General features: G+C 34.6%; 1 protein-coding gene across 1 annotated transcript in view; it reads right to left on the bottom strand.

The window, feature by feature from the left end:
• nAChRalpha2 (nicotinic acetylcholine receptor alpha2) overlaps positions 1 to 26981 on the bottom strand; it is a 372719-nt gene that overhangs the window by 88947 nt on the left and 256791 nt on the right. The window contains exon 4 of the mRNA XM_069838054.1: positions 2391 to 2571. Coding sequence (XP_069694155.1) covers positions 2391 to 2571 — 181 coding nt within the window. The remainder of the gene's footprint in view (positions 1 to 2390; positions 2572 to 26981) is intronic.

Below are 26981 nucleotides of genomic sequence, written 5' to 3'. Positions count from 1 at the left end.
GGGGAGACGTCGGTACAGTGAGACAGAGAGAACAGTGAGACATTTTTTATTAGATGGTAAATTTTGATGTTGAAATGTTTGTAACAGTGGAGTTGTATGTTGCATGAGTAAAGTAACAGAATTTTCATACTCGATTTGATTCTAGTTATAGAGGCGAGTGATGAAAAAATAATTCGTAATTTTTCACTCTAGAAGTAAAATTTTGGCTTGTGTTTAATGAAGGTTATATTGGATATACAAATTAAATAGAAATATGAATGTTTTGTTACCTAATACTATGGTATTTGAGATTATGTATGGCAAAGTTTCGTCTTTCTTGTTTTGATTTTGAAGTGATGGCGCCATTTTTAAACGAACTATGAGTAAAGGGAACAGTGAGACATGCCATTGAAGGGTACACTGAGACGTCTCACTGTTCCCATGTATCAATGATTTGCAAAAATAAACTGTAATTATATTACATTTACCGGTAACTAACATAAAAAATGAACATACTAGTAACCAATTTAGGAACTATAGCTTAAAATAATGGATACATTACATTTTAATGTTTTCTTAAATAAAAAATTATTCACAAAATTTAATAAAACATTAAAAAATAATAAAGAATTAAATAAAATACTTATAATTATAAGCTTGTTGTCACCAAAAATTCATTTTATTTTTTCGCAAAAGTTTGAAAAGTCATGGAAAATTCACTTTTCCGAATGTTCCAGATGTTTCAATGGTTTCGAAGTCAGACATCAAAATGATTCTAAATAAGTCTACAGAACATGTCAAGATAAGGAGACAGCAAGTTTTTGTTTTCTTTTGAAATAAATGTGAATCATTTCAATGTCCGTTAATAGACACTGTGGTGTCTCACTGTACCCTCCTGAATGGGAACAGTGAGACATTTGCATTTTTTTGACAAACACACATTGTATGTTATGTTCTTTATCTATTAATATTTCTGTTTATGTATTATTGTACTCCATGTTTTAATGTATATTTCTATTGCACTTTATTTTAAAAATACTTGAAATTTCACTTGCATACATATGTCTTAGTATTTTGTGTCTCACTGTACCCACTACTCCCCTACCTTCTACGACGTTCATCTTACCCTTTAACGGACTCGAGTTGATGCAACCCGCAATATACTTCGGCACAGATAGACTCCGCCCACATATGCGCGAAGTTACTCTACAGATTCCTGAGATGGACTGTATACATATATGAGGGGGTCAGAAGTAAAGGGGTATAAGTACATTTAAGTTATTTGTTTTATATTCCGAAGTGATACAGTGTTAAAAGTTGTGTAATCATAATCAAGATGTATAATCAAAACAATACAAGTCATTTAATACACAAATACAGGTCGGAGCGGATAATCATACATATTCCGAAGTGATACAGTGTTAAAAATTGTGTAATCATAATCAAGATGTATAATCAAAACAATACAAGTCATTTAATACACAAATACAGGTCGGAGCAGATAATCATACATATTCCGAAGTGATACAGTGTTAAAAGTTGTGTAATCATAATCAAGATGTATAATCAAAACAATACAAGTCATTTAATACACAAATACAGGTCGGAGCAGATAATCATACATATTCCGAAGTGATAAAGTGTTAAAAGTTGTGTAATCATAATCAAGATGTATAATCAAAACAATACAAGTCATTTAATACACAAATACAGGTCGGAGCGGATAATCATACATATTCCGAAGCGATACAGTGTTAAAAGTTATGTAATCATAATCAAGATGTATAATCAAAACAATACAAGTCATTTAATACACAAATACAGGTCGGAGCGGATAATCATACATATTCCGAAGTGATACAGTGTTAAAAGTTATGTAATCATAATCAAGATGTATAATCAAAACAATACAAGTCATTTAATACACAAATACAGGTCGGAGCGGATAATCATATATATTCCGAAGCGATACAGTGTTAAAAGTTGTGTAATCATAATCAAGATGTATAATCAATACAATACAAGTCATTTAATACACAAATACAGGTCGGAGCGGATAATCATACATATTCCGAAGTGATACAGTGTTAAAAGTTATGTAATCAAGAAGCATTTAAAATGTAGTTGAAACTACTTAATATTCCGTAAATTCCTTGAATTTTTTATTTCAATTTTAGTGTTTGATGTGGTTAAAAGATGTGTTCCATTGTCACTATAAAATTTTAAATGTTTTAGCTTTCTTAGATGCACTTAACTCATGTTTTTAGAAATGTCACTGGTACCCCTTTGCTTTTGACTACCTCATATCATGTTACCGTTTTCGGCAAAGCAGAGGACTAATATAAATATGTTCAATTTAAATTTGTGTTCTTCGACAAGAAGGATATTAAACAAAATGAACATCACTATACCTGAAATCCATCGTAAGTCCAAGATCCGAATTTCATGAAGCAGGTTTGCTGGTCGAAGGGGAAATACCGCACGTCGATTTCGCAAGACGACTTGAAGATGGCTGGAGGGGTCCACAGCACCTTGCCGGTGTGGTGCAGCACTGCCTTCGTCATCGTGGTGACCACATACTCCCCGTCCGCACTGCAACGACCAAGAAGGAAGTACAGCTTTACTTTGAGCTAACTTCTTTGTCTAATCACCAAAAATAATACAAATTGTTTAAACGAAAACTTGTTTGATGACGAGCAGGTAATAATCGTGCAGACCAGATAAACAATTAAAAGGACTGAAGGCAATATATATATATATATATATATATATATATATATATATATATACTAGTGGCTTGTGCAGCAAATGCTGCAAACTAAGTTCATTAGACGTTCAAATAAAAATATTTACTTTCAATGAAGAATACCAGACATTTTGAAAGTTATTTGCTTCCATAATAATGAAAGATACTCCCACTGAATGTTTTTTTTATGCCAAATACTTTTTCTTGAACCTATCCACCTTCAGCTTTTGAGTTTCAACGCGAAAACACAAGTTACAATGTCAGGTCGTTCAGTGGATTTTTCATGTGGGAGTAAAGCAATATCTGTTTCAGGTCATTGTGGATTGTAGTTGAAAGTTAAAAAAAATGTCAGGTTTGCTGTGCTTTCGAACAATAGACATAGCATCTTGCTATAGCTGCTGCATGTAGAGCTTGAAATGTAGAGGGTAAAATCATTTTAACCTGCTAAGAGATCTTGCTGAAATGATCGGGAAACTACAAAATTCTGTAGGCCTCTTATTTTATCAGTAAGTAATACCTTTTGGTCTTTCCTTAGGAACTGTAATTTTTGCGCTCTCTCGAAGGACATTCCTCATTTGTACTTGAATGCCCTCCCTACTCCATTATTTCCTGGCTTAGTTGCCTCAAGAGTGATGCCTTATTAGTGATGTCGGGAGAACGAGGAGGCCATACAATGGGTTCACCGCGGCCAATCCACTTGACTTTTGTGTGTGAGAGCATTTGAAGAGCCCGGTGCACGAAACTCCAATTGATTCGGAGGACGCAGGAAAAACACTTTTGAACAGTTTTTGAAATGGTTTTGAGGAATGAGTGTCATAAGTAACATTTCAAAGTCTGTATTCTTTATTCCTTATAGTATGGAATAGTCCCTGATTTTGTCACCCAATAATTAGTTTTCGAACCATAGTCATGTAACAAAAAACGTTTGTTTTGGTCTCTTTTATCATCCCTAGAAGTTTGAGTATCGAATTTAGATACACCCTATAAAACAACAATTCAACCTGCTCGTAATGATATGATTTTGCAGAAGAGTAGCAGAGTCCGCCCTTATCAGTTTTGTTACTTCATATTCAAATAATAATAATAATAATAATAATAATAATAATAATAATAATAATAATAATAATAATAATAATAATAAAGCCTAGTAATGAAATATTAAAAAATCCGCGTAATTTGTCAAGCTTCAATACTGTAAAATTTATTATGGGTCTCTGCGTATTATTGTTTCTCGGAACAAATGCCGGGTAATCTTTTGGCGAATCCTCGGACCTCACCTCATCATTGTAGAAAAATACTAAATTGTAAAACTGTAAAAATTGTAAAGTATTTTTAAAATTTGTAAAAATTGTAGTTGTAATATTGTAAAATTTTGACTTGTTCCACATCTTAAAGCTTCATTGCTCATGTAAGATCTATGGAATATAATAAATGAAAGAATGAATGAATGAATTAATTAATTAATTAATTTAATGTCCACCTCTGTGGAGTAACGGTTAGCATCCCTGACCATGCAAGGAGTGGGCCCGGGTTCAAATCCTGGTTTGGGACAAGTTACCTGCTTCACGTTTTTCCGGGGTTTTCCCTCAACCCATTAAGATCAAATGCTGGGTAACTTTCGACGCTGAATCCTGGACTCATTTCGTTGGCATTATCACCTTCATATCATTCAGGCGCTAGAAAATCACAACAGTTAATAAAGCGTCGTAAAATAACCGACTAAAAAATTTAAGAATGGACAGAATGGACAATGATAGGCTACCGAAAAAAACTTCAAGGATAAAGAGATATTGAATGACCTAGAGCAAGGTGGCACGATGAATTCCTCTGAAAGCGAAGCAGGCCAAAGGCCTAGCCCGTAAAGCAGATGTTGATGATGAAGATGAAGAAGAAGAAGAAGAAGAAGAAGATGATGATGATGATGATAATGTTGATGACGGTAATGACAAAGGACTATCCAGAAAAATTCTCCGGTAACAGTGTCTGTATTCAGCACAAACTTGCTTGAAATAGCCGCTATTTGAAAATGGCTCTGCAACATATGAAGTCGATACTGCAGCCATCCGACTAATGGTACAGGTCTCTGTGAATACCAGGGGCATATATTGCGGTTGTTCAAGGTGTACGCTGGACACCCTGTTAATTCGGTAATCTCATTTTTTTTATTTTAAGTTGTTTTATACAGGGAATCATTTTATTTTTACTTGCATTTTTATTGTACCTGCATTTCTGAATGTACTTCACTCTCACCCCTTCACTAATGTCCTTGCTCCCGTCAGACTCACAAACTTACGGCCGCTGTTGCATTCGAAGTCTTCAAGCAGTGAAGTAAACACTGCAGTGTATAGTGTGTTTCATAAATATGATTGCGTTTTCTATAGAAGAAAGAATCTATATTAATAATATCGTACTAAAAATTATATTCAAGAAACGATAAATTCAATTTCAGATAATATGCTTCAAAATGTTTTTAATAATATGCGTACTGAATTGAAGCCTGCATTGTAATGAACGGCAACCATTTTCAGCAACTTGTTTAAAAATTCAGATTAGCTTTTTTTGAATTGAGGTGGCTAGAAGCAAAGGAATGCTAGTGACATTTGTAATAACATGAGTTAAGTGCATGCAGTGTAAGCTAAAGTGTCTAAAATTTTAGTGGCAAAGGGATATTTTAATCGCATCACACATTAAAATTTAAATAAAAATTTCACCGATTTTACGCAAGCTTAAATATTTAAACCCCATTTTCTCAAAAGTAACTTAAGTGCACTTACAGCCCTTTACTTATGACCCCTTCAATTTAAGTGCACTCTCTATATTGTATGTTAACATCAATAATTAATTATGCTAAATGAAGTAGACATTACATAACGAACATAGCCGCCTGAAAAGTTGAGTTTTTGAAAAAAAAAAAAATGTTACTACTCTACTGTATTTTGATAAATTCCGTAAAAGTGACGATCAAACTGAAAATCGTAATATCGTATTTCCCTACAACATGAATGGATACACTACTTTTCTCTCCTCCTATACCTAGTAAAATGATTTGTTTACATATTGCACTACTAACATCAAACTTCTGTAATGGAAGGGGACAACAGTGTTTCCGAGTATAGCCAGGTTAATGTTAAAAATGTTGGTAAAAATAAAGTGATGTCCCTGTATAATGAAACAATAATTTCAATTTATCACAATTTAAACGCGTGGTAACCTCACTGGAAGTTGGCGCGTATACTTCAAGACTAATTTTAATTCTTCCCTTTATATCCACAAAACTTAAATGGGGATGAGTTGTGTGGTTATAAAAGAGAAGAAATGTGACGGTGTCGTGTATGGTTTCTGGGGTAGCTCAGTCGGTAGAGCATTCGTGCGCTAAGCGAAGGGTCCCGAGATCGATACCCGGCCCCGGAACAATTTTTCCATTGAAATTATTCAAATGAATTGATACTTTACTTGATGATCAACGAAGAACTGATACTAATACATACAACGAAGGGGTAAAGAAAAATAGAGACGTATTAATACGAATCATTGATGCTATTTGTCTTCTAGCTAATCAGAGCTCCGTCTACGGGGACATGACGAATCAGATACTTCTTTGAACAAAGGAATTTTTTTAGAATTTTTGAATGTGTTAAAAAAATATGGTTTACTTTTGGAAAACCATCTACGTTCTTCCACAGTGTTTCCAGGAACTTCTCCATTGTTTGAAAATGATATTATAAAAGCTATTACTGATGTAGAAAAAGAAGAAATCATCATCATCATCATCATCATCCATAGCGCTACAGCCCGGATCGGGCCTCGGCTTCCTTAAGAATTCTTCTCCATCGGTCTCGATCTTTAGCCACCGTCCACCAGTTCTTCACTCCAAGCCTCTTAATGTCGTCCATAACACGGTCCATCCATCGTAGCTTTGGCCTTCCAACTCTTCTTCCTCCAGCAATCCCATATTCCATAACCTTCCTAGGTATTTCACATTCTTCCATTCTCTTAATATGCCCTGCCCATCTCAGACGAGCAATCTTAATGGATGTTATTATATCGGGAGGCTCATAAAGCTGGTACAATTCGTTATATCTTATTCTCCAAGTTTCACCATCCCTTACAGGTCCAAAAATCCTTCGCAATATCTTCCTTTCAAATGCGGCTAATCTAAATTTATCCCTTTCACTAAGAGGCCATGTCTCTGATGCATAGGTCAACACTGGTTTTATTAGGGTCTTATATAGTCTACATTTTGTTTCACGAGATAGCAATCTTGATTTAACTTGTTTTTGCAGCCCATAATAACACCTATTGGCGCTTTGTATTCTTCTCCTTATTTCCTCTGAGATATCATTGTTACTATTAACTAGTGATCCAAGATATACAAAGCTCTGGACTGTCTCAAATTTGGCATCATCAATCTCAATGTACTTAGAAGTTTTATTATTATTTTTGTTATTGACTACCATGTAAGAAAAAGAAGAAATAAGACATTAAATTAACTCAGTTTCATTTGTAGCTATAATACTTCATGAAACTTCTGATATTGAGTACAAATCTCAACTATCTGCAGTTCTCCGCTATGTCTATGAAAGATCTTGTAGATGTTAATGCTGATAGAACAGAAGATGGTTTATTTACTCACGTAGCACGGGTAGTTAATGAATTTGAAATTTCTACTAAACTCGTGCGACTATAGACCAATTATATATTTTTAACAGAACACCCATACCCCAGGTTCAGCATACGCCACTGGTGAATACCTCACGCAAATTTGATCGATATGAAGTCCATTAGTTACAGGCTGCCCATTGATCTCCAGAAGATTTGGAGCTCAATCCTAGGTTCTGTTTAGCGCTGAGCGGCATCAGGCCTGACCCAACCGGCAATGAAAGATGCAGCTGATGCTGAATATTGTAGCTGTACCGCATGTGCAGGACTCCAGGCTGCAGGAATATGCCTACTGACGTAAGAAATGCGGACTGCGTGGCTTCCCATGGGAATAGGATCGGTTACCCGCCTCAAATGTTGCAAGGGAAAGTGTTCTGTGTTATGCTGATAATACATATACTGTAGGTATTTCAGTTTACCCACTTCATTAGAAATGATAATCTATACTTCGTTAGTATAAAAGCAATTTACGTCTCTATTCACTTAAATAAATAATATAATTAACGTAATATAAGGTTGACATGTTTACGTACTGTGTAGCAATATTATGTAAGATGACGGAAGATCAGAAAATCTGAAAAGATTTTATAAAACTGTGTGTGTGTTTTTCGAGTTGTATGTATGTATGTATGTATGTATGTATGTATGTATGTATGTATGTATGTATGTATGTATGTATGTATGTATGTATGTATGTATGTATGTATGTATGTATGTATGTATGTATGTATGTATGTATGTATGTATGTATGTATGTATGTATGTATGTATGTATGTAATAATAATAATAATAATATATTATTCAGCGTGGCAATTAATGTTGCTATATATTCCCAATTGAACCGTTAAGCAAAGTAAACATATTACATTTTGTCCGACAGAACAACAAAAAAGTTCTCATTCTTTACGAAACCATCTCTTACTGCTTATATAGTACGTCCGCTCAAATGAGAGCCACTTGGAACGTGCGATTGGACACACTTACCGCAGGGAGCAAATAGGTACGCGACTCCGAACAGGTTCCTTGTAAACAACGCTGCGTTGCCATCTCTCCTTTGTGAAGACTAAAGTGAACCTTCGTGTGCGTCTTATAACATAGAACTAAAACACGAACACCTTCTACTCAGAGTCTGTTGAGTCACTATTTAAATCAATTACACAAGCTAGCTTCTAAGGAGCGATAATCACTTTCTTTTGTCTTTATTCGATATACTTTACCTAATGCTTTTTATTATTAATGTCAATCATCACATTTGCTATTAAAGCACATACTTCTTGAACAGATTTATTTCCCAATGCATTTTCTGATCGGACATTTCTCTTCAGTTCCGAACAAACGAATTCTATGGCACTGAGACAACAATGGTAAGGGGGGGGGGAAGTCGTAGTACAACATGGCCGTATTTTGATGATAGTTCGTCAATTACATACATTTTTTTTCTATGACGGATACGTTTTTTTGTTGCGCGAGTCACTTCTGCAGCGGCAATGGTGATGTGACAGCGACGTGAGATTCGAACTCACGACCAGCGTCCCGCAAGAAAGCAAATCGCGCGGAGCACGGTGGAATGGCGCGCGGCGGAGAGGGGAAAGGGCCAACGCGGCGAGAGAGTGGAGCGAGAGTGCGCGCGCAACTGCTGCGTACGCAGTGAATGGGGAACGGACCTTCCCGACTCTTCGAGAAGTCCGTCGAAGTGGAGATACCCAGATAATTCTCTACACACCTGTAGAAATTTCTCGCAACTATGATTTTGCTATAAAAGAAGAAGCGCCAGCGAACTAGAGAGTTTTCAGTTGATTAGTCAGCCAGTCAGTGAGAAAGCCAGAGCAAGCAAGCCAGTCTTGTGTACCGGAGTTCGACTCGAGTGTGCGTCCGCAACTGTATCAGCATCCGAAGGCCTGAGTTCGAGTGCAGTGGACCGCAGTTGGAGGGACCTGAGTTCGAGTACAGTGAACTGTCTCTGAAGGTCTGTGGTTCGAGATACTGTGAACTCGAGTGACTGAGCTAGAAGAACTGTGAACTGAGAACTGATAGTTCTGATTTGTAAATAGTGCTTTGTAAATATTAGTTAAGATTAACAGTTCATTGTTGTTCGTACTAGTCCAAGTAAATTGTCGTTGTCGTCAGTGGAGTGCTATAACGAATACTGTGTTGAGTGAAAATCCAATTGTTGACGAGAGCGTTTAAGGCGAATTGTAGAAAGGAATTATTGTTGGAAGAATAAAATTCTATTGTTGAGTGGAAATAAAGTTACAGTATTTTTCAATGGTGTCCGGCACTTACCAGCATCGTCTTTAATAGTACATTATGCAATGAGCCTATAATGGTAGTAATTAAGACGCAAGTATGATTGCTTATGAAACGATCGCAAGCGAGTTTCATAATTTTCATACGAGAGTCTTAATTACCATTACAGGCAAGTTTCATACGACTTTTTATGCTCGACCATATTTCTAACTTGAAAGTATTCAAAATTATGTTTATGTGCGAACTGACCTGAATTGTGAGATGTGCACAGATGCGAAAGTATTGCTTTTTTCCGAGGCCGAATTTCATTGACTTTGGCACAGAATAAGATGAATATTACTCTCGTATAACCTGAAAATTGATTTAGAAGTGAAAAAACGAGATGATAAATTGAATTTATTTGAATATTATCTACAATTAACTCTAACTATTATAGTAACAGAACATAACCTTCTGCGACAGTATTGGATTTCCAGCCTCCGTGACTTTTCGCTAATTCTCTTTCGATTGCATATCCGAGAATAATCGATACTTGCGGTTTTATAACGGTACAAAGCTGACTTGTCATTGGCTGAACACCTGTAAGCTGACTTTCCATTGGCTGAACACCTGTACTTTAATGAGTAGGTGTACTTTAATGGCATGCATTAAAGGACTGCTACCAGGTGTATAATTACTACATTTCGGCATGGTCGAGCATAAAAAACGTATAAATACTAATAATAATTAACATTGTTTGCTCGTGTACAATCTTACCGCGTCCTAATGTTATTATCCGTTTTCCAAAAACACCACATTATAAATACAATCACAATGTATGGAACACAAAAGCCACAATATACATTTATGGTCTTCTGCCTCGTTCTCAGCTAGCTGTACCTTTATTTGCGGGCTCGTCTTAAACCGAATACTATATGAACTTGTTCTCGGAGCACCGACTTAGATCTGTCAACAGCGCTGGCGTACCAGCAATCAGCCGCGTGCTTCAAGACTGAAACACCTGACGCCTCCCGCTCAAGGTAGGTGCAAGTGGCTCTCATTTGAGCGGACGTACTATAGAGACAGTTTGTAGAGCGACATGATATCGTCACTGCTTGCCTTCAGTACGTGAATGAAACACAGCAGTGTACAGGAAACTCCTCGTATCTGTTTGAATGTCTGTGATTACACGATGTAATCACGATACCCGCTTTGGACACCTGTGATCTATATTATGTTTTCTACACAAATCTATTATCTCGCGCGCCGTGGCGTCGTGATCTAAGGCATCCTGTCTAGGACTCGCGTTACCGAATGCGCGCTGATTGGAGTCGTCAGCGTATGGGCCACCCAGAATCGTGATGCATTTGGGAAGCTACGATAGGTACTGAAATCCTGATACGAAAGCCAGCTATAACGACTTGGTGGAATCATTGTGCTAACCACACGATATCTCCATCCTGGTTGGATGATTTTCTACCTCTATTTTGGCATGTGGACGTGAAGCCAGCAGCCGGCTGGTCGGTCTGGGTCATTAAAGATCTCCAACGACACGGTTATATTATTATTATTATTATTATTATTATTATTATTATTATTATTATTATTATTATTATCATCACTAGCCGTACCCGTGTGCTCCGCTGCACCCGTTAGAAATAAGTATAAAGTAATTACATAATTAAAATAGGACATTTGATCCAGGGAACATTCGTGTTTGAAAAAGGATAAATCGTTTAATATGTTACTTAATTTAAATTGTATTTAAATAATTAAAATGTGATCATTTTGGTCCAGAGACCACTCATTTGGTGCAATGACAATTCCTTTAATCTTGAATCTCAGGAGGAACAAATTTTATTTTACAACAGCGCAACATAATCTGCTTGGCTCATTACCCAATTTTTTTGCATTGCATTTAATGCATATGTATTTTATGTATTTTAACACAATTCAATTGAGCATAGTTAAAATTTGGATTATAAAATAATGGAATGCTAAGCTAACATATTATTATTGCATACTAAATCAATACACTCTTGTGGTTCGTTAATTCTCTGAATAAACATTATTTTAAGAAATACAGGAAACGAATACACAGAATAGCCTATCAAGTTGTTTGTGCATAAGAAGCTATTTTAATCTTACCTGTCCTCGATTCACTCCGAAGTTACTGTAATAACATTATAGCATTATGTCCATAAAGAGAAACTACACTTTCCAATGGTGAATTAATAATTAATTATACAAATCGGTTAATTTAGCTTCCGATATTACTTCATACAAACACAGAAACATTCTCTGTAGGCTATGATTCATAGCTTTCGATTGTTGTTGACCAAGGCCCCTTATAGACGAATTCATTTGTTTATTTCATGACACCGCCTTAGATGGCAGTTATTTTAATTTTGAAACTCATTTATCTCATTAAATATTAGTCCTATCAAAATTTTTCAAAGAAGAACATTTATCGGAAATGATTTTTAAAGAAATGTTTGTTATGTAACATTTTTCATGAAAATCAATAATAAGCGAGATATTTCGATTTATTTAATTCAGACTCCCTTATAACCCCCCTTTTAAATAATGTATTCTGAATGCCATATAGCCTGTAATCTAAGTTACAACGAACTTAATTTATATTTCAATTTTCATCGAAATCGGTTCAGCCATTATCGCGTGAAAAGGTAACAAACATACATACAGACAGACAGACATACAAAAAAAAATTTCAAAAAAGCGATTTTCGGTTTGAGGGTGGTTAAGTATATATGTTAGGACCAATTATTTTTGGAAAATCGAAAATTACCAGAAAAATTTCGGCTACAGATTTATTATTAGTATAGATTATTATTATTATTATTATTATTATTATTATTATTATTATTATTATTATTATTACCATCATCATCACCATCATATCATCAGGCGTACAGGACTAACATCATGAAACAGAAGGAGGAGAAGAAAAAGAAGAAGAGGAAGAAGAAGAAGAAGAAGAAGAAGAAGAAGAAGAAGAAGAAGAAGAAGAAAAAGAAGAAGAAAAAGAAGAAGAAGAAGAAAAAGAAGAAGAAGAAGAAAAAGAAGAAGAAGAAGAAGAAAAAGGAGAAGAAAAAAAGAAGAAGAAGAAGAAAAAAAGAAGAAGAAGAAAAAGAAAAAGAAGAATTGGAAGAAAAAGAAGAAGAAGAAGAAAAAGAAGAAGAAGAAAAGACTGTTGAATTAATTTACATAATTGCATGGCACTTCAGTTGGCCATCGTGTAATGAAGAATTGAGTTATTGAAAGGTGTGATCCCAAAATTAGCTCAGTACGTAGACTGGTGGATAAAAAATAACTAGCCCAGCCCTTTCATAAAAATGGACTTAACGCGTTTTAGGATCACACTCTTGAATTTTATTACAAATAATTTTGCATCACATCAAAATATTTATGTATCCCTCCGCAATTGTTAGACACCTAGCCTGGTCCTCGGTTCGAATCTGCTGTGATCTTTTTATTTTGGTTCAGGTGGAAGACGGCATCCTGCAAAACCCGTCAAGACAGTTACCCGTGCATGTAGGCGAAGTAGATATCTCTACATCACGAAGAAGAACAGGGAAAGCAACACAGGAACAATCAAACAATTTAAGTAAAAGAAACTTGTTCATTTATTCATGCACTTAAGTCCTATGTAAGTGCCTTGATTGCAATACTGTACCACGTTCTCTGACCACACGTGTTACACCAGCTTCCTGCAGGAACTACGTGTTTCTAGAAAACGGCCATTTAGTTACAATCTTAAATTCTAATTCTTCTACTTTTTCTTCGGTAACCACTTTCGATTAATAATTAAAATGTGTCTCAGCGAAACATACAACAGACTATATATACAGAGTGATTTATATAGAACTGACACATTTATTTCACTAATTGTTTCAAAACAAATTGTGCTAGCGACAGCTTATTATACCTAAAATGTAGAGGAATTTTGGGAGATTATTTACCTCTATAGCAAATGTTGTACGGCGTTGTCAAATCCGGAGATCTCGGTGGCCACAGGTTCCTGGAAATTATTCGGTCGTCACATAACCGGATAAATGGAACCATGCTTCATCTGTGAACCATGTCATGGACAATATGGCAGGATTTTGCACAATGAACGTCTGAATCCAACGACAATAATTCAATCTTTTAACCTTATCTGGTTCCTGTAGCTGATGAACAACCGTAACCCTATATGGCTTTGGGCTCTCTGACACATTGAGTAGGTGTACCCTGTCTCATGCGACAAACGTCTTAATGATTTTTTGGGTGACTGCTCCAGTCGTGCTCTTATGTCAACAACAACCGTGTTTCTTTTGGGAGGATTGCGAACACCAAATTCTCTCTGGTATGCCCTTTGAGTAGCTGTAATTGAATTCGTAATCCAGTATTGCTTCTCAAGGAAGTGTCGTTGATTTAATGTGTTCTAAATTTTCACGTTGACACAAAATATCGAAAACAGCTGCCAACAATAGGAATAAAACATAAACATCTGCGCATCTAGTGACAAGGAATCGAAACTCCAGAACATTCTTCTGTTGGTTTCAGACGTTCATTGTGCAAAATCCTGCCATATTGTCCATCACATAGTTCACAGATGAAGCATGGTTCCATTTATCCGGTTATGTGACGACCGAATAATTTCCAGGAACTTGTGGCCACCGAGATCTCCAGATTTGGCATCGCCGGACAACATTTGCTATAGAGGTAAATAATCTCCCAAAATTCCTCTACGTTTTAGGTATAGTAAGTTGTCGCTAGCACAATTCGTTTTGAAACAATTAATGAAAGAAATGTGTCAGTTGTATATAAATCACTCTGTAGAACAGTTCCTGTTTGACCCATTTCGAATTCACTGCGGGCTAAAGCAAGGAGATGCGTTATCAACTTCATAATTTAATTTTTCTCTAGAATATGCCATTAAGAAAGTTCAGGATAAGAGACAGGGTTTGGAATTGAACGGCTTACATCAGCTATTTGCTTATGCGGATGACGTGAATCTATTAGGAGGAAATCTGCATACTATTAAGGAAAACGCGGGAATTTAACTTCTATCAAGTAAGTAGATAGGTTTGGAAGTAAATCCCGAAAAAAAATTATGCTCATGTTTCGTAACGAGAACATAATACGAAATGGAAATATAAAAAGCGGAATAATTAAAATATCCTGGAGCAACAGTAACAAATGTAATTGACATTCCAGAGGAAAATAAACGCAGCATAAATACGGGAAATGTCTGCTGTTAAGTCTATACGGTGAAAAGTTTTGTCTTCCAGTCCGCTTTAAAAAAACTGTAAGTCAGAATTTATAAAACAGTTATATTACCGATTGTTCTGCATGGTTGTGAAACTTGGTTCGAGAATAAAGTGCTTAGGAAAATATTTATGGCTAAGAGGGATGGAGTTACAGGAAAATGAAGTTACACAACGCAGAACTGCACGCATTGCACTTGATTAGGAACATTAAATCCAGGCGCTTGAGATGGGCAGGGCATGTAACACATACGGGTGAATCCAGAAATGCATAGCTATAGTCTGTTAGTTGGAAGATCTGAGGGAAAGAAACTTTTGGGCAGGCCGAGACATAGATGAGAGGATAATATTAAAATGGATTTGTGGGAGGTGGGATATGACGCTAGGGACTGGATTAATCTTGTTCAGCATAGGGACTGATGGTGGAGTCATGTGAGGGGGGAATGAACCTCCGGGTTCTCTAAAAGTCATTTGCAAGTAAGTAATCACTTAAGGTAGGCTATATGCACACCTTTACATACAAAAAATTTTGTTTTGCATAATTTTACTCTGTAAAATTTTTATACAATTGAGAATAGTACCAGAAAGAGAATGAAGTGAACAGATCCCTTGAAATTATGTCTAAATTGTTTATAAAAATTATTTTGTTCATAATTTTGACATATAACTTGAAACATGATAGCTCATGCAGGTTTTGAGATAGAGCCACATTTTTTCACTGTTTTATAGCTAAAATGAGCACAAACGCTACTTAGGTATAAATTTTTCTGACATTTTGCATATCTGATTCCCTAACCGTTTCTAATGTGTATCATTTTACCTTTTAGGTGTGTTTCCAAATTATATGTAGTACGCTTTGTCAAATCTGGCAACCTTTTCATAAGGGAAGCTAAATTTATTTATTTATTCTTTAGTGCCTGACATATAGGCTAGCTATTTTTTTATTTTCCTTTACATTAATTAAATATTACCATATATGTAATTTATACTAATATTTTATGTTGCATATATCATGTAAAAAATCCATAGATAATTATTAACTACATTAATGTTATTTTACTCATTTTCAGGCACTAGGGGCATTTCAAGCTTCAAAATGATGCAAATATCTTCTTGGTATCACCATATTTGGCTGAGATATCATGTTTAAAAGAATTAAATATTCTAAAATTACTATTTACAGGAACTGAGCCACAAATTTTCAGAGCCTAGAAGACTCCATCATCATATGTCACCCCTTAAGCAGCTCCATGTCGGTCCAGTTTCAGCTTCTTTCAGCCTCTCAAATATCTCCGCCTTGTTTTAACTTCAGGTGTTGAATGTTTTTTTTTTTTGGCAGTTTTGTCCTTATTTCCATTGATGCAACAAATCCTGCGATGGTGTTTGTCCCAGGGTTTATGCCCATCCTCAACAGAATTTTAATTTCTACTTTTCGACTCTTATTAAAATGACGTACAACATCACTGACACACAAATTTACAGTTTTATGACTAAAAGTAAAAGATTATAAATTACTTCATTATGTAAAAACGTGTTTTCAATCTAATGATCATGCCTTGACGTCTGTGCATCTATTTTGGGACTAGAAAGAAGTTTATTTTACAAGCAATGCTGGACGAGGGGATTGACTGCAACGAGGATCACTCCAAAAGTAATCCACAATATTTATTTAAAATTACATTTTTAGCCTACAGCTTTGCTATTTTCATAGAATGTAGATACATCCTTCAGAAACAATACGTCACTTTTCCACATAATCCCCGCAACTTTCAAATGAACTCCATAAATTGTAAAGGTTTAGAATAAAAAATAAATTTAAAAAAATGTTGTGCATTGCTTTCGGAGTGATTTTCGTAGAAGTGACCGTGCCTGATGACGCAGAATTTTGGAAAATGGGACTTATCTGGAAAAGCATAAGGCATAAATCGAAAATTATTATATCACATTAAAGGGGAGAAAATTCTCTATTAAAATAGTTATATTTTCAAAATTCTTAGAGAACGTCCACAGAATTCTCCCGTGATTATATTATTATTATTATTATTATTATTATTATTATTATTATTATTATTATTATTGTAAATAGGTTTACAATGTAATATCACATCTTCCTGTGACCAATGTCCAACGTGCTCGTTTTCCTCCAATTTTCTCTACCTTCCCAATCCCGTTCTTGCAATCCTTTCTCTGCTTTATTAAATGTTTTGCAACCAGGTGTTTTGCGGTCTACCTCTGCCTCTCCCTTCTGGAATCCAATCTAAAACTCTTCTTGGTAGCCCTCCATCATCCATTCGCTCTACATGTCCATATCATTCTGTCTATATTTTACAAAATCTGAAATTGAATTTTCTTTATTCATATCTTGTCCGATCACTTCATTTCTTTTTTTTTTTTTTTTTTTGTTCAGGTTTAGAATGTCTGGCCGAACGTCCTAAAAAAAAAAATCCATTTCTAAAGCTAATAATTTTGACCGCAAATTTTGATTTAACTTCCATGTTTCCGCCCACATGTTGTCAAACTTTGGACTATAGACAGATCACCCGTGATTATAAACGGAAAATTATTGCATTTGTTCGATTTTTTTAAATTCATTTATTTAAATAATTTAAATATACAGAATAAAGAATATAATTACAAACAAACAAGAGAAATAGAAATAAAATAATGCAATCAATATAAAAAAGGAGATACAGTAGTATTAACAAAATTTGAGACCGAATGAGCAGCGCTCGTGTTCGGTCGCAGTTCAGATATAATATTAATAGGCCAATAAGAGAATATAAAATAAAATAAAATAGGAAATAAAATAAAAATTACAGTTAGAGAAATTATATAATACAATATTAATATACCTAAGAGAAATATAGAAAATAAAAAATAATAATAATAAAAATAAATAAGTAAAATAAAATAGGAACTAAAATTTAAATTACAGCGGCAATGGAATTATATAATATAATATTAACACTAGAGAAATATAATATCGCACGTGAAAAGTAGGACTATATATATATATTTCAAAATTATAGAATACAAATATAATATAGGTTGATTAATTTATACACATAGGCTATAAATTTATTTAATCAAATTGAAGATATTAACACGTTTCTAATTTTCTTGTTATATGTTAGTGGGTTACATGTTAGAAGTTCTGGGTGTAATTTAGTTAAAGCATTGTACAACCGAGGGCCAAAATTAATGCTATGCTTTAGACCAGCAGATGTGAGACATTTAGGTTCTACTAATGTTGAATTAATATTTCGTCTTGTGTCATAATTATGTGTCTGTAATACAAACTTATTATTATTATTATTATTATTATTATTATTATTATTATTATTATTATTATTACGGTTATAATAGTCTTTTGTTTCTTTCAGTGCCTCAATCTTGCAAACGAAAAAACTTCGAGAGTTTTATTTTCGTCTGGCACCAATATTATATCTGAAGTGAATTTAGAAGAAGAACAGATGGGTTTTAGAACAGGGCACTCATGCAGTGACAATATTTTTAGTATAAAAAGAATTTTCTAGAAACGACGAGACGTCAATCTAGAAACGCCCATAGCTTTCGTTGACTTCGATAAAGCTTTTGATTGTATAGAACGATCCAATTATGGAAAATAATGTACAATAAAGGTTACCCTCCACATTTGATAGAAATAATAAAATGCCTCTACACAGATACAAAGATAATAATAAACACAGGAACATCGAAAACAGAAGAAATAAGAATAAATTAAGGACTCAGACAAGGTTGTAGCCTATCACCTAGTCTCTTCAACGTATAGTTAGATGATTTAATTAAAAAATGGAAAATGGAAGTGAATCCAGGTATAAAGATTAGTAAAGATACATTTTTAAATGTTCTGCTTGCCGGTGATGTAACATTAATACAAGACAGTGAAGAAAAATTGCAATATGCCATTCACAAACTACACTTACTACGAAAAGAAAACTATAATTTGAGCATATCAACTCATAAAACTAAAGTAATGGCCCACAGTGGTAAATTTTCAATTCGTACAAAAATAATAGTTGATAATAAACCCATAGAACAAGTATCTCATTTTGATTATTTAGGTTGTAATATAACTTATGACGTAGATAGAGATATTGACAACAAAATAAGCAAATTCCAGTGGATATGCGGAACAAATAAAGGAAACACAACTAAAGTTCTATAAAACTATGGCAGTACCCGTGTTGACATATGGAAGCGAATCATGGATAATTAAAGAACGACATAAATAGTACATTATGCAACGAGCCTATAATGAAGGTAATTAAGAAGTGAGTATGGATATTTATGAAACGAGCGCAAGCGAGTTTCATAATTTTCATACGAGCTTCTTAATTACCATTATAGGCGAGTTTGATACGACTTTTTATGCTCGACCATATTTCTAAATTGATATTATTAATTTTATTGTATCTGACCTGAAGCAATGTCCCGTATGTTGTGAGATGTGCGCAGACGCGAAAGTATTGATTTTTTCCGAGGAACAGATGTGCACATTGACCTTGCTAGGCCATAAGAACCTACAGAGATAACACTGAAATTAAATTAGACATTGAAAAACGAGATGACAAATTGAATTTATTTGAATTTTATTTACAATTAACGCTAATTATTATAGTAACAGAACATATCCATTTGCGACAGTATTGGATTTCCAGCCTCCGTGACTTTTCGCTAATTCTCTTTCGATTGCATATCCGAGAATAATCGATACTTTCGGTTTTATAACGGTAGAAAGCTGACCTGTCATTGGTTGAACAGTTGTAACCTGAGTCGTCATTGGCTGAAAGACCTGACCTTTAATGAGTAGGTATACTTTAATGACATGCATTAAAGTTCTGCTACCAGGTGTATAATTACTACATTTCGACATGGTCGAGCATAAAGTAAATTACAGGCTGCAGAGATGAGGTTTCTTCGCAGAGTATAGGAATGTACAAGAAGGGATCTGATAAGAAATGAGGATATCCGTAAAGAATTAAATATATACAACATAAACGAAAAAGTTGAAGGTTATAAAGAAAAGTGGAAAGAACACCTGTCTCGAATGGATAATGAAAGAATTCCAGCACTGATACAACAGTATCAACCTAAGGGCAAAAGAGATGTCGGACGTCCTAGGAAGAAGTGGAACTGAATAAAATGTGAAGACGGAACAGGCACTAAGTCTAAACCATGAAGTGAAGATGATGATGATGATGATTACCAATATTACATTTCTACTTTTATTCATTCAAAAAATACAGGGACATAATTTTATTTTTACTTCAATTTTTATTGTACCTGAGTTTTTTAATGTACTTCACTCCCACCCCTTCTAGTAGTAAACTTGGAACCGTTCTCCACACAGAACCAAGGGTATACAGTCAAAGTCGCCTTATGGTAAACACAAACAGGACTGAGTTAGTGAGTATGGTTTGTTCCAGAAATATGTTCGCTTTCAATATATTCAATCATATTCTCTTACAGGTACTGTCGTCGTTTGCCTTTGTCACATCCCGGTTTCCCCCACCTGCTTCTGCTCGTCTCTCTGTAAAGGCTAGTGACTGGGCTGTCTTACCTCTTTTCTGAAAACATTTCTGTTAGGAATTGGACGTCTACGTAATATTATACAACTGTTTAAAATAAATAAAAGGGCCTCGTTAATTAATTGTCACGTGATTTCCATCCTTTCTACGACCCTGCGACAAAACCACTTGGACGGACAGTAGACAGAATGTCTGAGTAATTTTATCTTTTCGGATCGGGCAGAAGTGAATATTGAATTTACAGTACGTAAAGTCCTCTTTAATAGAGTAGGTACAAAATTATTTTAACATGAGTTACTAGTACGAAGGACGAAACTGGTAATTGGAATTAGGTACAATAGTCTATAGTGCAATAATTTGCAAAAAAGAACTGAAGCCTGTATCGAAATGAACGGCCACCATTTTCAAAAATGTGTTTAAACATCCATATTATGTTTATTTTTCCATTTAACTTCATTCTCTACATTGTACGCTAATGTGCTGTAGACTGTATAATGTAGGCTACACTGCATAATGAATACGTCCGAATGGAGTAAAAACACTTATTGTTAATGCAGTACTGTAATTTGATTAAAGAAAACCTAATGGAAATTATTAAACTCAAAATCGCGATATTTCCTACTTTACGTAAACGGATGAACTACTTTTCTTCCTTCCTGTACCTATTAAAGTGTTTTGTTTGTATTTTACGCCAATATCATCGAACTCCAGTGGAAGGGGGTAGAAAACGGTGTTTCCGGTTTTGAATCTTTAATCCAAAGGTATAGCCAGGTTAATATTAGAAATGTTAGTAAAAATAAAATGATGTCCCTGTATAATCCTCTTACACCCTACCATAACTTTTCGGACACACTGTATATTCACTGGATTACGTTTGCTGATTCCGTCTTCCGATTCTCAGTTTTCATTCTTTAACATTCAACTATGTATCTTCGTTCAATCCTCCAAGTTCCGTGGAATTTAGTACGTGTCTCAATCTGTGAAATATATTTCCGTCTCTTCAAAAAATACATACTATTTTCTATCGCGTTGTATAAAAGTGAGGCATCAGCCTTGAAACGAATTACAGCGCCAAAAATCACACACTGAGCAGCCAACGCACGTCTCTCGTTAGATAGCGAGTGTCAATTTAATTAGTTGTACAAGGACAGAACGCACAAAAACCGTTGATGACCCATTAGTTATAGATCGAGCTCTGTCACAGATATGATGGATGGGAACAAAACATTCATTAATTCATATTTAAGTTATATTCAATGGAAATTGTAGTGTTTTTATACAAAACGATTAATGCCGACGGGGGAAGCCCCCGAATTCGCAATACATACATACATACATAACTACACACATTGCCTAGAGTCTAGTCCCCTTGTGGGTTGGTTGATTTCTCTGCAACCAATTCGTCTGAAGGACAATAAAAATAAAACTATTTCTGTGAAGTACAAAACAAAGAAAATAAATATTCACAAATATATTTAAAATATAATATCAAGAAAATAATTACTCGTGTTATTATCATGAGGAAAAGGTAAACACATTAACAAAAAATGAAAATTTAAACGAAGTAATGCTGTGTGCTATCCAGGTGCTTCTATCACACCGTTGAGCAGTTTGTAATTTTGGGAAAACGGTACTGGTTGAATTTTTTTTTTTATTTTATTGGGTTGTTTTACGACGCTGTATCAAAATCTAGGTTATTTAGCGTCTGAATGATATGAAGGTGATAATGCCAGTGATATGAGTCCGGAGTCCAACACCGAAAGTTACCCAGCATTTGCTCGTATTGGGTTGAGGGAAAACCCCGGAAAAAACCTCAACCAGGTAACTTGCCCCGACCGGGCTACCTGGTTTCGCAGCCAGACGCGCTGACCGAGCACTGGTTGAATTTTCAGTAATATACGTAACTGTTAGTATCAAGTATTTCTGTAAATACATTAAAAATATTCAGAAATGAGAAAAGTATTTTTTGCTTTTCTTGTCATTACAGCAAACGGCCGCCACGATTGAAAGTTTATTTTACTGAATTCAGAGTTGCCAACCTAGCTAAGTATATTGAAATATTACAAATAATTGCTCTAGTGCTGTAATGAAAAACACTGCCTTCTATGTATGCTACAATCCTACAATTCATGTAAAATTCATACGCAAAAGGCAGTGTTAATTAATACACATTATACGAAACAAATCACTGCATTTGAAATGTACTGAACTTTATTTAAGGGGTTACGTACAGTAAAGGAGTAAAACTTTGGAAATAATCAACATTTTTTTCCTCCATTACTGTTTCTTGTACACAATGAAAATTATTATGTGTAAAACACTGTCCTTATGCTATACGATAAAAATATTTTTACGATTAAAAATATTATTTATATATATATATATTTTTTTTTTTTTCAAAATTCAAAATGCTTGTAGTCCATTGTGCAGTGATGAAGCGTTTCTCTCATACCTCATAGGCTATCCAACAGTCTCTGATGAAATTTTTTGTGTGTATTTATGCATGTCATATCTACAATATCATGCAAAATCACTTCTCTACTTTTGATAGATTGTCTGATAAAAAATAAATTCATTTTAAAAAAAGGTCAAATATCAATATTTTCTTTTAACTTACTTACTTACTTACAAATGGCTTTTGAGGAACCCGAAGGTTCATTGCCGCCCTCACATAAGCCCGCCAGTGGTCCCTATCCTGTGCAAGATTAATCCAGTCTCTATCATCATACCCCACCTCCCTCAAATCCATTTTAATATTATCCTCCCATCTACGTCTCGGCCTCCCTAAAGGTCTTTTTCCCTCCGGTCTCCCAACTAACACTCTATATGCATTTCTGGATTCGCCCATACGTGCTACATGCCCTGCCCATCTCAAACGTCTGGATTTTAAGTTCCTAATTATGTCAGGTGAAGAATACAATGCGTGCAGTTATGTGTTGTGTAACTTTCTCCATTATCCTGTAACTTCATCCCGCTTAGCCCCAAATATTTTCCTAAGCACCATATTCTTAAACACCATTAACCTATGTTCCTCTCTCAGAGTTAGAGTCCACGTTTCACAACCATATAGAAGAACCGGTAATATAACTGTTTTATAAATTCTAACTTTCAGATTTTTGGACAGCAGAGTGGATGATAAGAGCTTCTCAACCGAATAATAACAGGCATTTCCCATATTTATTCTGCGTTTAATTTCCTCCCGAGTGTCATTTATGTTTGTTACTGTTGCTCCAATATATTTGAATTTTTCCACCCCTTCGAAGAATAAATCTCCAATTTTTATATTTCCATTTCGTACAATATTCTGGTCACGAGACATAATCATATACTTTGTCTTTTCGGGATTTACTTCCAAACCGATCGCTTTACTTGCTTCAAGTAAAATTTCCGTGTTTTCCCTAATCGTTTGTGTATTTTCTCCTAACATATTCACATCATCCGCATAGACAAGAAGCTGATGTAACCCGGTCAATTCCAAACCCTGCCTGTTATCCTGAACTTTCCTAATGGCATATTCTAAAGCGAAGTTAAAAAGTAAAGGTGATAGTGCGTCTCCCTGCTTTAGCCCGCAGTGAATTGGAAAAGCATCAGATAGAAACTGACCTATACGGACTCTGCTGTATGTTTCACTGAGACACATTTTAATTAATCGAACTAGTTTCTTGGGAATACCAAATTCAATAAGAATATCATATAATACCTCCCTCTTAACCGAGTCATATGCCTTTTTGAAATCTATGAATAACTGATGTACTGTACTGTTATACTCCCATTTTTTCTCGAATATCTGTCGAATACAAAAAATCTGATCAATAGTCGATCTATTACGCCGAAAACCGCACTGATGATCCCCAATAATTTCATCTACGTACGGAATTAATCTTCTCAAAAGAATAGTGGACAAAATTATGTACGACTTCAACAAAAGTGATATTCCTCGAAAGTTGCCACAGTTGGTTTTGTCCCCCTTTTTAAAAATAGGTACAATTATGGACTCCTTCCATTGTTCTGGTACAATTTCCTTTTCCCACAGCGCAAGTACAAGTTTCTTTTAACACAAAATTAAAAAAATATATATTATTTATTACGGAATGTAATTGAAAGAGCATGATATTGTAAACGTGAATTTCAGCAATACAATAAACGAGAGAGAACATGAAAATTTTAACAAGTTTGTGAGTTATGAGGCAAAAGCTTCATCGTTTTGAAAAAAAAAAGTATGTATAAATACATAGTTGATGGTGAAGTTTGTACGTTGGTCAGACTGCTAAAATCAATCAACTGTTCATAGTGTAATGTACGTACTGTATATTAAGATTTTTTATAAATATTAATTTGGAAATATACTATCGTGCTAAAAATACTGTACAATACGCATTTGTGAAGTGCATTACAAAATCTCGCTCTGCTGCTCGATTTTCAAACTTCTCCTCGATTTTGTAAAAAGTACTTCTCAACCTTGCATCGTAATATGCTATCACATATTCCAAATTTGTTTTGAAACATATTTTTAACGTTAGACAAGAAGCAACTTTTTCCATCGTTTGAAAGAAGGAAAAGGAATTTTAAATATCGCAATAACATTTTGATCTATCAATTTCATGGTGAAACAGAATATTCTAAAGTTTTGTTAACAATTTCCTAGTACAGTATCTTCTGGGAGAAAATGTATAGGGCCTAATGTATTTTCAGTGCATTTTTTTACAAGAGAGAAAGAAATATAAAGGTGTGGGAACAGTTTGAAGGTGTTTAAACGTGAGATGAAACCGTAAGTTACCAACATTTGCACAAAATTTATTGGTTTCGTCATCAGGGCTATGGAAGCGACAAATGTACGACTATGAAGCAAGCTTATAATTTGCAGTTATTTAAAATTTTGTTGTGAAATGTAAATTTTTTAATTTTATTTCACTGAAACTGATTACTGGCTCTGTAATCAGAACCATATGTAAAGGAAACTAGAAATATTCTTATAAAAATATAAAAAATAGAGAAAACTACAACACCGCAAAACTTGTTAAAGAAATTTATATTTCATTTCTATTTACGGTCCTCGTTCAAGTCTAATAAATGCTGCGGCTTTGAATTGTAACTTAGCCATTGAACATTTTGTGATTTCACTTTATACCGCTTCCATAGAAACCTCATCCTCACGTGATGTTACGTACAGAGATATCTGTAATCTCAAACGTGACATTGGATTTCCTAGCTTCTTTAATGTTGAATTAAATGATTTGCATAACTAGAAAAGTAATGTGTGACAAAAGTTATAAAGAATAATACGATCGAACCCAACTTACAGCTTGGGGATCATTTAATAATAGTACAAAATGATTCCTTAAATCAGTGATGTCAACTGATGCCCATAGGAGCAAGCGCACGCTTTAGAGCTCAGGACAGCCTGAGCGCTTTACAGCGGAAAGGAAAGAGACAGACGAAAGAGGTGGTATATGCCGCTTGGTCGAGCTATATTCAGGGATGGCCAGCACTGATTCAATGATAAAGGGAAGAGAACTTATTAAAACTGTATCCATGGTAATTTTAACTTTGTCTGAGAAGTATAAGTGCATTATAAGAATGTAAGTTCTAATTTTAATGTTCATTTTTCGCAAGTGTGCTTTTTTATTCAAAAGGAATATTTTCTCATCTTATTTACAGAAAAGTGAAATTTTCAGATATGTTTGTTTAGTAGCCTTACAGGTACTAAAACAATGTTTTCGTAAATCTAATATATCGTAAATACGTATTACTGAAGATAGTGTATTAAAATGTTTGAAAATATTCGCATGGAAAATGTTTGTAAGGAAATAAATTAACAAACCAAATACTGTTACATCACTAACAAAAGATATGTGCCTATGTGTTGGTAAAACGTAGCTCTAGGCCTATACCTTCAGCAGATTTCGAGATAATTTAATATTCTGATAACAGAAAGTTGCGTACCAATATCACCTAAAAGCATAATGCGATAAGAGTTTTATTATGTAATATAATTAGTTACAGTTAAAACATATACCTAGACAACTTTGCTTTGTACTATAATATGGTTTTGATTACCTTTATAAGGCTAAAGATACCATCAATATCAATTCCAACTTATCATGTCATATTGAGTGTCTTTCTTTGGGATAACACTTTCTTTATGAATGATGTGTTTAATTCACTTAGTATAGTATAGTTGTAGTTATTATGGAATTTGTGTGAATATTCCTTCTTTATTCTTTGTTATGTTATTAACGTTTAAAACAGAACTGCAATATTAGGGTAAGAAATAGGTGTTAGTACTTTTGTTTACAGACAATATAGAAAATAACAAACAGAAAGAAGCCATGTAAAAATAACGACATAAAATTTCACGTTCCGTTTGAAGTTTGTGCACCACTGTTTTCTTAACCCAATAGGCTGCTTATTCCTCCTAGCATACCTAGCGCTTAATGCCCGCGCACGACGTCAAGGTCACAAAAATGCACTTGCTTTGACATCACTCCCTTAAATAAAGAGTAGCAAACTGAATGAAAATGTACTAACAAGGGAAGGGTTTCGGC

This window comes from Periplaneta americana, chromosome 1 (genome assembly GCF_040183065.1).
Source record: "Periplaneta americana isolate PAMFEO1 chromosome 1, P.americana_PAMFEO1_priV1, whole genome shotgun sequence".
NCBI lineage: Eukaryota > Metazoa > Arthropoda > Insecta > Blattodea > Blattidae > Periplaneta > Periplaneta americana.
Note: the sequence above shows the minus strand (reverse complement) of the source record. Positions and strands in the feature narration are given on the sequence as shown.